This window comes from Cataglyphis hispanica, chromosome 6, assembly GCF_021464435.1.
Source record: "Cataglyphis hispanica isolate Lineage 1 chromosome 6, ULB_Chis1_1.0, whole genome shotgun sequence".
NCBI lineage: Eukaryota > Metazoa > Arthropoda > Insecta > Hymenoptera > Formicidae > Cataglyphis > Cataglyphis hispanica.
In genome coordinates, this window is record NC_065959.1 from 9,882,929 (window position 1) to 9,897,759 (window position 14,831).

The 14,831-nt window shown below is 38.4% G+C and overlaps 1 protein-coding gene across 1 annotated transcript; it reads right to left on the reverse strand.

Annotated features, from left to right (window-relative positions):
- Nucleotides 1–449: 449 nt before the first annotated feature.
- LOC126850607 (keratin, type I cytoskeletal 10-like) lies at nt 450–6,830 on the reverse strand. Its single transcript, XM_050593749.1, has 4 exons — nt 6,791–6,830; nt 6,525–6,683; nt 4,159–4,284; nt 450–937 (listed from the first exon to the last, which is right to left on the reverse strand). The coding sequence occupies exons 1-4, from the start codon at nt 6,828–6,830 to the stop codon at nt 450–452; spliced, it is 813 nt and encodes a 270-aa protein (XP_050449706.1).
- Between the last annotated feature and the right edge of the window lie 8,001 nt (nt 6,831–14,831).

Sequence of the window (14,831 nt, forward strand, 5' to 3'; positions counted from 1 at the left end):
GTCCCCGAAATTTAGTCATTTCCGCCGACAGTTTTTAGGTGACTTGTTTGTCGCAATTTTACCTTAGATCCTTCGAGAAAGGCGACGATGTTTGTTGTTGCCGCGCGTTTTCGCTCGGTCGCAGAAAATGCTACCTCGCATCGCGCGCGTGGCGATGACGCGGTCGCGCGGCAACAAAAATGCGAAGTTCGAGATCGTTGCAATCTCGAACAGTAACACTCATATAAAATGTGAGATACAGAGATTTTATTTAATATAATAAGATGATATATATACGTCAAACATTACAGATAAGCCTGGCGAGTGAGATTTTTTTGATGTTTGTCATCTCGCTTACTCCTTCACTCTTTTTTGCTCTTGCTTTATTAATATTAATATTTTAATATTTTTTTTAGCGGATCAATGAAGCCATCAGAAGGGCACTAAATAAAGAGAAAAAAATTAAGGCGTTATATGCTCGCATCGTCCGGATACGTGGCCGGCTCATCCGAATATGTGTCCGCATCGTCCGCAGCACCGGGATATGTGCCCGCATCGTCCGCACCACCGGGATATGTGCCCGCATTGTGCGCACCACCGGGATACGTGCCCGCATCGTCCGCACCACCGGGATATGTGTCCGCATCGTACGCACCATCCGGATATGTGCCCGCATCGTCCGCACCACCGGGATATGTGCCCGCATCGTCCGCACTACCGGAATATGTGCCCGCATCGTACGCACCACCCGGATATGTACCCGTATCGTCCGCACCACCGGGATATGTGCCCGCATCGTCCGCACCACCGGGATATGTGCCCGCATCGTCCGCACCACCGGGATATATGCCCGCATTGTCCGTATCACCCGGATTTGTGCCCGCGTCGTCCGTACCACCCGGATATGTACCCGCATCATCCGGACTATCCGGATATATGCCCTCATCGTCCGCACAACCTGGACACATAATTTTTTTTTAATTTTAAATTTTTTAATTTTTTTAAATTTAATTTAATTTTTTTAAATTTTAATTTAGTTTTATTTTTATTTTTATTTAAAATTGTATTTATTAATTTTTTAAATTTTATTTAGCTTAATTTTTTCTTGATTTTTTCTTGATTTAGTTTTTATTTTATTATTATAATTTTTTATTATTATATTTTTTATTATTATTATAATCATAATTAGTTTTAGTTTTAGTTTTATAATTTAATTTTTATTATTATATTTTTATTATTATTATAATTATAATTAGTTTTAGTTTTAGTTTTAGTATATAGTTTTAGTTTATTTTTTTTAGAATATAATTCTTGTTTTTACACACATACACACACTACACACACACATACACATCATACATATATCTATAACAATAATGATTTTATATAGTATATTTTATAAACTATCTGTCCGTCTGTCTGCTCTATCCGTCTGTCCGTCTGTCTCTCTCTGTCCATCTGTCTCTCTCTGTCCGTCTGTCTCTCTCTGTCCGTCTGTCTCTCTGTCTGTCTGTCTCTCTCAGCCCGTCTGTCTCTCTCTGTCCGTCTGTCTCTCTCTGTCCGTCTGTCTCTCTCTGTCCGTCTGTCTCTCTCTGTCTGTGTCTGTCTGTCTGTCTGTCTGTGTCTCTTTCTCTCTCTCTCTCTCTTTCTCTCTCTCTTTTTTTCTTTCTTTGCTTGTATTCATTTATTCGCATTATTATATTCTTTTATTTGATTTTTATTTTTATTTTTTTTCTACTTGATAAAAATTCATCATTTTTATTCATTATTCATTATTCATCTTTTATATTTTATAGAGCATAAATGAAATATTGTATATTTTATAAATAAAAAAAGTATTATACATGTGTGTATGTTTCTGTATATACATTTGTTGTAATAAAAAAAATAACTTCTACATCTCATTTATGTTGTATAAAATAAAAATACATAAATTGATTAATTTATTTTTGTGTAGAAAGATAAGAATAAAATAGAATAATATTGAACAAATATATAATAATGGGAATAAAAGGATAATAAATGAACAAAAGGAGAGAGAGAGAGAGAGAGAGAGAGAGAGAGAGAGAGAAGCGCAAGTGAATGTATAAGTGAATATGCGAGGAGCATGAAACGATACGTAGTACATAGTGAGCGAGCGATTAGAAAGAGACAGAGTGAAGAAGAGATTGAAAGAAAAAAGATAGAGAAACTGCAATAATGTTAGTGTGTACATACTCTGCAACATGTATTTTGCTCTACACACATGAAAGAGACGAAGATAGTACGAATATGTCTGTCTTTGTCATATAAGATTGCAGCTCTGTCTATCGCGACATCATGCAACTAATCTACTGCTCTGTTTTACTCTTGAGCCTCGATCTCGCACACACACATATGCACGAAAATTTTAGATTGCATTATCTTTTTTACAAAGCTTCTAAACTCATTTTTCTAAGTTCACTGATACTCTTTGATGAAATGCCAAGTCAGATTGTTATTGATTAGGCACGTGCAGATTACAAATTTTTTGTATTAAATAAATGTTGACGGATAACTAAACTGTAATTTTGTAATTTTTTTTCACTTTTTATATGAAATCATATCTACCCGAGTACGTTATTATATATACTTTAATTATGGAAAAGGATTTATCGATATTTATAATAAACAAAAAGATTATGCACTTTAACTTAATATTCGCGTTTTGATCGGTAAAACAGACCTTAAGGATCCTCTTAAGATTGTAGATCATATTTATATATAAGCCATAACCATAAACCATAACCGTAAACCATATTTATATATAAGCCATAACCGTAAACCATATTTATATATAAGCAGTTTTTTTACATGTTAAGAATATTGCGCACACATTGTTACTTTAAATGTATTTTTACTTTCTTTAATGTATTAGTATTTATGGCGTTTGAAGGAATTTTGTCCCAGAGCGCTTTATAAATAAAGCTTTCTTTTTTTCTTCTTTTTTTCTGCCCGAGCGCCGAGCGCATACGTACATGGCTCGTTCCTTTTGTGCGCTACTCCCCTACATGCGCCGGCAGCGGGCGCAAAACGCAAAACTAGCATCTCTACTGGGACGGCGATTCCCGTCACTCCGTTACATCAGGCCATGAGCTTCCCGGTTGCTGGGACAGCGTTAGGCTAAGAGAACATCGCGATACGAACCGACCGCTTATACCGGGTAATCATACCACGCTAGACTGACCAATTCGTTATACCGGGTTACTCTGTTAAACCGATTATTTGTACCGGGTGGTTATATCCCACCAGACCGATCGATTTGTTATACCGGGTTATTCAGTTAAACCGACCGACCGATCCGTTATACCGGGTTATTTCATCACACCGACCAACCGGCTTTCCAGTCCGACCGCTTATTCATACCGCGTTAGAACATATTCCTGCCTAGCTTGTAAGTTGCCGCTTGCTCTAGTAATAAAGTCGTGCTCGTCCGTGATAGCTAAAACGTCTTGGGCGTTTAGTCCTTCTAATGATAAGTCACCAAGCACCAGCCTTGCTAATCCTTTTCAGGATATATCGCCGAGAAGTGCAAATCCTCGGAATGATAGCACATCATAACCGAGCCCGACTCTTCTCGAGTGTATATACGAAATTTCGCTTTTGTATATTGCTTTAAACCGACAGATTTTGTATATACTGCATTAGCCTTAGTAACACTTTTGCATGCAAAGCCTTGATGAAGCCGTTGCATGATAAAGCGAGCTCGAACGAGCTAATCTATATCGCGATACGTTAAAGCTGTACGCGCTTACTGCTTGCCTTGCTTTAATTGTATTAATTCCTTTATTAAACTTAAATAAACTGTTTTTGTTGAAAATATCGGAAGAGCGAATTTGAGTTTCCCCCTTCTCCCGAATCCTGGAAACCGACGAGCCTGATCCGCGGCGTACGGGAAAGATGAACCGTTACAGACGACATTTAATAAATTCATGATCGAAAAGTTTGACTTGCCTAAACTCATGTTGTCCATTAATACCAAAAGGATATAAATCTGGAAATCACATTAAATCTAAATATTGTTCAAGATTATCCAAAGGCAAGTCGTAAATTTTTAACATTTGATATAAAATTGTCGTAGTTTTATTTGTCTTCTTTTGATATAAAGGATATATAGTATATTGTTCGTAACAGCCATCATTTTCCTTAGTAAGTTAACACTGCTTTCTTGACCCTCTAATGTAACTTCTATATCATTTTTAATCTTTTCTATCGGATCATTTAATAATTTAGGCTCATCATCCAATGTCGCTTCTGTATTATTTTCTGTCTCTTCTATTTGAAATTCTGAATTTTTTAATTTTGTCAAACATAAATCATTGTGATCATTTTGCAACAAAATATGAGAATATAAAGTATTATTGCGTTTTACCCACGTTAAAACATCAAATACTTTCTTAATGTCAACTATCTCTTTCCAAATAATCTTTGATTTTGTCGGGAACCTCTAATTAAAATATGTAATTCGTGATTATCATTTATTGGGTCAGTAGTAGAACATAATTTATTCAATGTCTCCTGTAATGGAAGTGGTAAATGAAATGTTTTGTCTTTGAGGTAACCTTTTATTAATAACAGTTTTTGAAGACAATTTGAAATGCTTTAACTCTCTGTATAACAATTTTTTCAAATGTGTTAAGAGATGATATTACTTCAGGTACATCATCTGTGAAAAGATTATTCAAAATGCAATATGCAGATATTAAACCTTTACGAAATTTGCCTGCACAATAATTACATATATATTCCGCGTTAATTTTTTGTTGTTGTCTATGTGCCATTAAATCTCTCCAAATTTGAATGTCTATTTATGTTTGAAGACTATTGACTTTAGAAACATTTCTTTTATAACACAATCTTTCACATGATACGCAAATATGTCGTGGTGTGTCTGTTGAACATTTGATCAAAGCTTCAAACGCTTTACAATATCTAGAAATAATATTATCATCGCTCAGAAGTGTGTCTGTTTGTTGATGTTTATACATATATATGCTTTTTCTGGTGCAGAAGTAACAATTTCATTCAATATATTTAAATCAGCTTGAATAATGCCTTATCAAGATTTTCCATCTTTCGATAAAAATTTGTAAGTTGATAAATTAACCGTTTAATATTTCTTACTTTTGGAAAATGAGGCGATAATAATTGAACTGGAAGAAACATTCCTTTGCAAAATGTTAAATCAATATGACAGCTATGATTATGGCCCAATTTCTCGTTTGAAGTTTTCATAGTACATTCATAAATACATCATATCAATTCTGGTACATTTCTTAAAGTACATGTATTTATAGTTTCGACGGATTTTTGGTAACGATCAATTCAAAATGGATCGTTTATTTTACATAAAGTATCGCACAACCATGACTTTTTTGCTTGTTCTTCTATTAACGGTAATATATTTATTACTTGTCCTTCCTTATTCAACATCAGAGGATCCGGTAACGTTATATTATGATATGCAGACTAAATAAAATAATTTTTAGATGAGGCTGTATGCCAAGATATGCCATATAACGCATATAATTTTTCTTCAATTGTAAAACATTCAGCGACAAAAGTCAAACTCACTTCCGATTTTTTTTTAATCAAAGCTAACATTTTGTATATATTGCTAACATATTTGTTTTTAATATACATACACCAACGTACGATTTTTTCGGCTTATAATTGTTTTTGAATATGACCTTTAATTCTGAGCTTCTTTGCAATATCTTTTATAAAAATTTCTAAAGAATGACGAAGTTTTATGGTGTTTCGCAACCTAAATTGTTCGTATTTTTTAATAACTTTTTTTTAATATTGTGATTTTTTATGGCAAGTAAAGATTTTTTACTTTTCTGATAATATCGTTTATTATAAAGCCATTTATGATTAAGATCTAATTTTTTTGTCTATCTCACTCATGTAGATTTTTAGAATAACGTATACATTTTTGTGTACGTTGTTTTATATTTTAATTATATAAATTTCGTTTTTTAGCGCAATTATTTTCTATATCCTGACTATAATAATATTATTTTTTAGCACGATTGTTTTCTAAATTTTATTTGTATCGATGTCGTTGTTTAGCTCAATTAGCTTCTAAATTATTTTTATATCTATACCGTTGTTTAGCGTGATTATTTTTTAAATCTTGTTCGAATCAATGTCGTTTTTTAGCTCGATTAATTTTTAAATCTTTTATATAACATATCTGATTATTAGAAAGGCTTTTTAAATCTTGCACACATTGTTTTTTTATTATATAATATTTTTTAATTGAACAGTATCTTCATATCAAAAATGTTTTTCAGCACATTTATTTTCAGAATCTTTGTTTGCACAAATTTGTTCGTAAATTTTGATTTTATTTGTTTTATTATTACATAAATTATTAGTGTTATCGTTAATTTTGTCATCAACATTATTTTTAATATTATTTTTATTTTGAAAATATTTATCAGTTTCTTCAATATTATTTGTTGTTTTTATAAATTCTTTTGAAATATTTTCATCTGTTGATATTAATAATTGATTATTACTTAATTTTTTCTTAGATTGACTATTGTAAACTTTTTCCAAACGATTCAATTTTTGTTGTTCCGTTTCATGTTGACGTATCTTACGTATACGAGTTGCTTCATCTTCTCTCGCTTTGACTACTCCTAATGGCATATTTTGAGGAGCACCATAGCGTAAATCTAGTGGAAAATGCTCAATTACATTAGATTCAAAAATTTTTAGTAAATGTAAACTCATTAAACTGTAATTATATTTTACTTTGTCAGGTTTGTAACGATATCGTTACCAGTCTCGCGGGCAGACCATCCGCCCGCCAAATGAGGCATGGCGCCTACGGCGCCCCTAAACGCTCGCATCTATGACGCGAACCCCACCAAGGGGACCGCCCTATCACGCGCCGAATCGCGTGAGTGGGAGAGCCGCGCCGGGTATATAAAGCGGTCCGGCGAGCGTATCGTTACCAGTTCCTGATCCTGAATCCTGTCCGAACCAAGATCCGAAACCAAGCTCCGCAGACACCAGGCAACGGGTTACTCGTTGTTAGGCCGGGATTCCCGGTTTCTGGCAGACGCTCTCCGAATATCTCTGCTGCACCAGGCCACGGGCTACTCGTGGTTAGGCCGGGTTACACGGTTGCTGGGACGGCGGTTCCCGTCATTCCGTTACACCAGGCCACGGACTTCTCGTGATTATGCCGGGCTTTCCGGTTGCTGGGACGACGTTAAATTAAGAAAACGCGTTACTGACCGAACCGATATACCGGGTGGTTTCATCTCACCGGACCAACCGATTCGCACACCGGGTACTCCGGTAAACTGACCGACCGACCGATTTGTTGAACCCGAGGGGTTATACCCCACCGGACCGACCGATTAATGTACCGTTTGGTTGTATCCCGTAGTCCACCGAAAACTGACCGTTTTGTACATACCGCGATCGGGGATAATTTAATACGTCTACCGCAGGCAACTAGAAAAAAGTCGCGCCCGCTCGTGACGGCGGAAAACATCATTGGCGCGTAGTCCTTTTAATGATAAGCCGCCGAGCACCGGTCTTGCCAGTCCTTTTCAGGATACATCGCCGCACAGTGCACATCCTCGCAATAACAGCCGTCACGTCCAAGTCCGACCCGTTTTCTCGTCTATAAATACGGATTCCGTTTTCACATACTGGGCCAAGCCGCCCGATCCTGTACATACCGCGTTAGCCTAGTTATTTTATAAGACTCAAATCGGCAAAGCCTTAATGCATGCTCCAGCGCACTAGCTTGTACCGCATTACTCACGCTGCCCGCGCTCATTGTTTTAATTGTATTAGTTCCTTATTAGCGTACATCGCCTTGTTCACGCTATCCCCGCTTAATGCTTGATTTATATTATTAGTAGCGTACATCGCAGCTTTAACTGTATTATTTCTTTATATGCTTTAAATAAACTGTTTTGTTAAAATTATCGGAAGAGTAAATTGGAGTTTTCCCCTTTTCCCGAATCCTGGAAACCGACGAGCCTGATCTGTGGCGTACAGAAAAGGTAAACCGTTACAGGTTTAGTATTAAATAACAATGAAATCGCAAAGACTATTGCAAAAACATCAAAATCGTTATCGTTCGGTTGTCGTTGCACAACAGGAAACTTAACAGAATAATTCTCAAAAACCTATGTTGGGAATGATCTTTTCAAAAATTATTTATGATGATTATGTAATTTTTTATTATTTAGAGAATCATAAATAAATATATATTCTTTGTATTATAATAACAACATATCCAAAATGTCCATCATATGGACCTGATGAACTATGCAATATTTGTATATGTTTTTTATTATTTGGAACAGATTTATCCTATCAAGACATTGGAACCGCCAAGTTTCTACGGGTTTGTAATTAGAAGAATTTTTCAAAATATGTTGAAAATGATCCATATGCATATTAGTTTACCATTCGCCAGGAACAATTATTTTTTTTTCTCTATGCATCAAAATTAAATTTTTTTTCTGCAGACATTTTTATTTAAATTTGAAATGTGCAAATATATATATATATATATATATATATATATATATATATATATATATGTTTTGTTACGTCCTGACAACTCCACGATTCTTTCCTTCCGTAAAATTGCAACGATTACCGATTAGCAAAATAAAATAAGATTTCCGATGAATAGAACATCTTGCGCCACATAACGTTTTGAACATTTTGACACCCATGAGTAACCGAGAGAAAACAAAAAGAACTACACCGATATTCTCTAAGTAAATAGATATCTCATACAGTAACAGAACTAACGGTAAAAGAACAAAGAAACGACGAAGCGACGAAAATACCTTACGAAATATCAATAAACATAAACCTTTGCTTTCCACTTCAGAATCAAAGGTCCGTCGGAAAAGTCAAACCTTGATCAATCGACTAATTATAAAAAGGGAGCTCGCGAGGTCCGCGGCATCAATTGTCAATTAGCAATCCGCGTGTCACTCAGCTACTCAATCTGTCATCCGTAGTAAATTAGTAATCCGTGTAAACGGATTGTTCGTGTGCATAGCGATTCGCCACCAGTGTCCTTTTCGACGGCGTCTCTTTTTCAATCAAGAACTGCGACTATCTACCAGTAAACTCTCCCGCCTGCCATCATTGCAAAAAGTAAGTCATTACAAGCCAATTTTTCTCTTCTTCTTTACGCGAATTAGCATATTTACCACATAAATTTTCCTAGTGCAAGAATATTCCTTTATATTGTTGTCGACCAATTAGAATCGTAGGCTAGGCATATAAGACGAGTCGTTTGCAGGACTCGGAGAGTGCTGGCTCGCTCTGATTTGCAGATAATCGAAATAATTAAAAGACATATTGCTAGAATTAACCATAATCTAGAAAAGGCTAATAGAATAGCCAGGGCAATTAACCAGTTTAACACATATAGCTATTTACACACTAGCACTCCTAGTTCTTTCTCCTCTATTTATTCCTCTTACCCTACCTGTTCCTTCCCGAGATCACTATCGTCACATTCCACAGTAATTCTCGCTAATAATTCCCCTTCATCTATTCATCCCTCAGAATTAGACGCAGAATTTGAAAAAGCGGTCCAGCAGTTCTGCATTGAACTTCCGGATCTCGAAGATTCCTTCTCCTTCCAATCCGGATACCATCCTTTAAATCCAATCACCATTTCCTGACCCGATGACACACTAACACATTTTTATTTTTTGCTTAACTATTTATTTTTCCGATAACGATATATTGTATTTACCAGCCAGAGATATAAATTTAACAATAGAGCCTGATCATAACCTCTCTGACTGATGTCCCCCGGACTTATGTATCACCCGCAAATAAACACACACACACACACACACACACACACGCACGCACGCATGCACGCACGCACGCACGCACGCACGCACACTATTAAAAATTAATTATTTTTTGTTTTTTTCTTATTATAAAAACATGCTATAAATATTATATAAAAGACTATAAGACATATATAGAATTTTCTTTCCATTTGAATGAATAAATTTATATGTTTGTAACGATGCATCACCCCATCGTTCCCGACACACGCCCGTCGGAAGTCTGCCGCCCGGCGAACACCAGCCGGGCAAAGGCTGAGGCGCTTAGCGCTCTATTTTTAAAAATACCGAACACCGGTAAATAAACAACCTATCGCCGAGCGCTCCCGAAAAGCGCCGAACGCTCCAAGCGAAAAACCCCGCGCCGTTTTCCCCACCCCGAGGGGAACGTTAAACGACGCGGGTGCCATAACCGAAGGGTATAAAAAGCCCAACAGATTGCAGATGTGTACCAGACCGGTGCCTGACTCCGCTCGAGCCATACGCACGTGACTAACCCAGAAACTGCTCCGAAACCGTCGAAAGACAGGGAACTCGAGATTGACGTATTCGCAGCCTCCGTCGAGAATTCTCGACTATCTGCTCCAGAGACAACTCCCGTCCCAAAGCCTCCGTAGAGACCGAGAGTGGACGAGTTCGCCGCTCTCCTCGAGTATTCTCGAGCATTACGGTCCTCACATTCGACCGTCCGAACTCGGCGCAACGACGCCTCCCACGAACCTTGCTCTGGGAACACGCGCTGCGTCACCGACACCGATGCTTATACCAACTGCGGGCCGCTGCCCTGCAGTCCGCGCCGATCACCTGGCCAGTTATTGTACGCGCCTTCGCGCCCGTTTGTAAACCGATCGCGCCGCGAGATATCGAACCAAATCTCGCATAGATCACTCGCGACAATACGGGGTAACGGCATTGCCGCCCGCACCACCGCGTGCTCCGCGCCCATAAACGCATGCTAACAACACGCGCCCGCCTTATCGCGCGTACCTCGCGTCCACAAGCACGCGCCGGCAAACACACGCCCGTCCTACCGCACGCGCCCCGCACCACGAGCCAGGCGCTTTAACGAGACGCACAAAAACCTGTCTAGACCGGCGTCACAACACTTCGATTATTGTCAACAGACAATACTGTAACAACTGACCATTGTCATCGAGAGGCAAATAAAGCGACGTAACTTATATCTAACGTCTCACAATTGTGTTTCAACCCTTCACGAATCCTGATTCCGATTGCGCTGTCCGCGCACGCGAAACCGCTCGTGAAGCGGCTCGTTACATGTTTATTTAATTAATCAAATAATTTCTTGACCCCTCTTTCGTTTCCAATCCAATGATCGCACTAGGTCCCATCCTGTGTAAAAGAGATTAAATTTGTAACGATATGTACATCGTTACCCGGCCGTCCACCTGCCGGATATTGCCGCCCGACGACCACCGGTCGGGCCAAAAGGCGAAAAGCGCATTACGCGCATAAAAACCGCCGTCCCACGGCCAGCAGTCACGGGATCATTAGAGCGAAGGGGCGCTATGCGACCCATTATATAAAACCGTTGAGCGAGCGCATCCGGATAATATATTTGTTTATATTTATATCACTGGTTAGACACACCGTACCGGAGCACGATTCGCGCGCTCAGGAAACCGTTCCGACCGTTTCCGAATATTCCCGAGTCGTTAGGCTCAAACCGTTAGGCTCAAACCGAAATTGTTAATAAACAATTATTGCACCGACGCGCAATCGCTGACACCGGGTATAAATAAGCGCAATAAAAGACAGAATCTTTTCCGCTATCACTGAAGTCAGTAAGACGCCCAGAAAATCCTGAAAACCGCACGCTTGAAACGAGATCGAGATTGGGTGTACTCCGCCTCTGATGAGCTTTCTCAGTATCCCGCACCCAAGCGTTTCCTGACAAGTTTCCGACCGTCCGGCAATTCATTCTAGCGGTGGAAAATTACCAGCCACCAACGGATTTTTTCCGTCTGCCGAACGTTCCTATCCATCGTGAACCAATCCCGCATATCCCGGATTATCGGAAGTCCAATATCGTTAATCTTCATCGCCGGCCGAAGCTCGCTATTGTTACGGCTATCGAAACCACGCACTGAAGGCCGTAAGACCACCCTACGCGCCGAATTATAGAACACACGATTCGTCAACCGAGCGACACCCGCCCATCACCGGAACGCTACCGAGCACCATCGAATCGTTGATCCAATGGGTGATGCCACCTATCGATCGCCCGTCTCGCACCTATCGAACTTCGCGCACTACAATCAGCCGCAACACGAGCGCCCGGTATAAACCGCATCATAGTCGTGCACGCCCCGTAGACACGTGCAGATTCAAACCGTTTTGCATACATACACCGCATCACGTCTGGTTATAATATAACGACGCTTAACGCATTCGCACGCCGGCTATCGCTATCGATACACCCGGCACACCGACACGCCGCGCACGAATACACACACAATCTAACACACACCGCTTATATAAACACGCTCCGATACATACTGTCATTCGCATAAGCATTCGCCTGCACCTCGTTCATACACGCACACGCACGCACACATCACACACACACGCGCGCGCGCGCGCACACACCACACGCCTCGCACACGCACACGCACACACGCACACGCACACGCGCACATCTGAAGCTATCGTAGTAACTCCGCGATCAGAATCATTATTTTATGTAAGAATAGAAAACTCGGAAATAAGAGTAAACTATATTCCAAGATTAAAAGTGACACACGGAATTTACTTGGGAGACACCACCATGGAAAACGTTTCAGGGAAAGCATATATAAATTTCATAAATACTCTGGATGAGAAAATGTACATGTCCCGATCTTACGGCTAAAATCATTGAGCGAATTACTAGACAACCACAAATCTAGAGGGCTTAAGCAGCCCAGAAGAACAAACGAATAAGGAAAAAGACGAAACTAATTACACATTTATATATGATGAATTCGATGATTATAAGAATAAAATATGTTCGGAATGACTCGAGACGGTAAATATTTAGATTAGGTTACACCGCACCGATAACCTTGACCTTGACATATGTTGTCAAGGACATGACTCTAATTTATAAAGAAAAGTTACGCAGAATCATGTCCTTGACAATATATGTTAAGGTCAAAGTCATCGGTACGGTGTAACATAATCTGAATATTTACCGAAAAGCGATAGTCCGAGAAGAAAAGCGGTCGTGTTAGGTACAATAGGAATAGCGGTCGTCGTAAGCGGATTTAAAGTTAAGAAAAGCGGTTGTATAATGCGGTATATCGATTTGTGATTTAACTATGCGGTGTACTGCGCGTAAGAAGCGAGTGCGGTTTAACTAAAAACGGTGTACTGCGCGTAAGAAGCGAGTGCGGTTTAACTAAAAGCGGTGTACTACGCGTAAGAAACAAGTGCGGTTTAACTAAAAGCGGTGTACTGCGCGTAAGAAGCGAGTGCGGTTTAACTAAAAGCGGTGTACTACGCGTAAGAAACAAGTGCGGTTTAATTAAAAGCGATGTACTGCGCGTAAGAAGCGAGTGTGCCCGCTCCTCGAGAACGGGCCCTTTTATTATGTATCTTTTATCGCTCGCTGCCAATTATTTCGATCGGTTTGAAATTCAAAAAGGCGCCAAACTTTATTGGCTGCCACGCGACATGCCGGCGCGAGGCAAAAATTAGCGCGAACGATAGGCCGATGGCCCTTATGTCACCATATATGTCACGGCATCGCGCGTGTCGGTTGCCTTATCGTGCGGCTAACCGTCGAAGTTGTTTGCGCGGTTTGTTGTTAAACTTGTTTGCGACATGGGCTTTGTTAGCGGCAGAAAAACTTTGAGAGATAATAATATTTGTCACATTTTGACTATTTTTCGACTTTGAAGAGATATAAGAAATAAATAACCAATAAATACCAAATGTTAACCAAATGAAATATAATTATTTTAAGCCCATGTCGCAAACCTTCCTTAAAAAAAATGAATCTGTTTGATCGTGATCTCAAACAAAATGAATGAAAACAAAAATGAAGAAAAAATTATCAAAGAAATTAATAATAAAGACGAAGAAAAAATGATAAATCAAAATAAAAATAAAATTAAAAATGAAAATGAAATAGAAAATAAAATCGAAAGGAAAAATAAAAAATTAAATTACTCAAAAATCCTTGGAGAGGAAAATTATCAAACCTCTCCTGAAAATCTAATCAATTAAATTATTCCTGGAGAGGGAAGTTACCAAACCTTTCCTAAAAATTTTAATAATTCAAAAACTCTCAAAGAGAGAAATTTCCAAACTTCTCAAGAAAGAGATAATTCTAAGATTTCACAGGGAAGTTTCTAAACCTCAACATAAAGTCCTAGGTTTGTTGATTACGAGGAGGAAAATTGTCAAACCTCACTATGTTATTCGACACAATCCTATTCCGAATTAGAGAAAGGTCCTTTAGCCTCCCTAAATACTAAATTTCCTAAGGTTGGATTATTTACAAAAAAAATGATAATGAGTTAAAAACCTCTCATGTTTCAATAAAAGATCTCTTTGAAGAGGCACAAAAATATAATTTGAATATTCAAATATTAAAAATTCAAATCTACGAAATGTTAAAATTAAAAATAAACCGTCTTAAAAAATCTTTACATCCTTATTCAACAAATCCTATAAAATTTTAGAAAAATCTATGCGAAAACGCAAAACGAGATATAAAAGAAATCAACAGGTTGCGAATTATAATCTAAATAATTGTCTAACAATTTCCGAAGAAAATAAAGAAGATCGGCTTATTAAAATCATAGAATCATTACGACTGGATCATTTGAACGAAGCAGAAAAAGAAAGCATTACTAAATTAATAACGCGAAGCCAAGATCAATTTCATATTCCTGGAGAAAAGTTAACCGCAACACATGTATTACAACATCGAATAACAACCACGGGTGACCAGCCGATAAA

Coding starts and splice junctions, on each gene's coding strand:
- LOC126850607 (XM_050593749.1), bottom strand. CDS start 6,830: ATGCCTCATTTGGCGGGCGGATGGTCTGCCCGCGAGACTG. Junction 6,684..6,790: donor ATGGTCTGCCCGCGAGACTG/GTAACGATATCG, acceptor ATTTTCCACTAG/ATTTACGCTATGGTGCTCCT. Junction 4,285..6,524: donor TCAATCTAAGAAAAAATTAA/GTAATAATCAAT, acceptor TAAAAAATTCAG/AATTTCAAATAGAAGAGACA.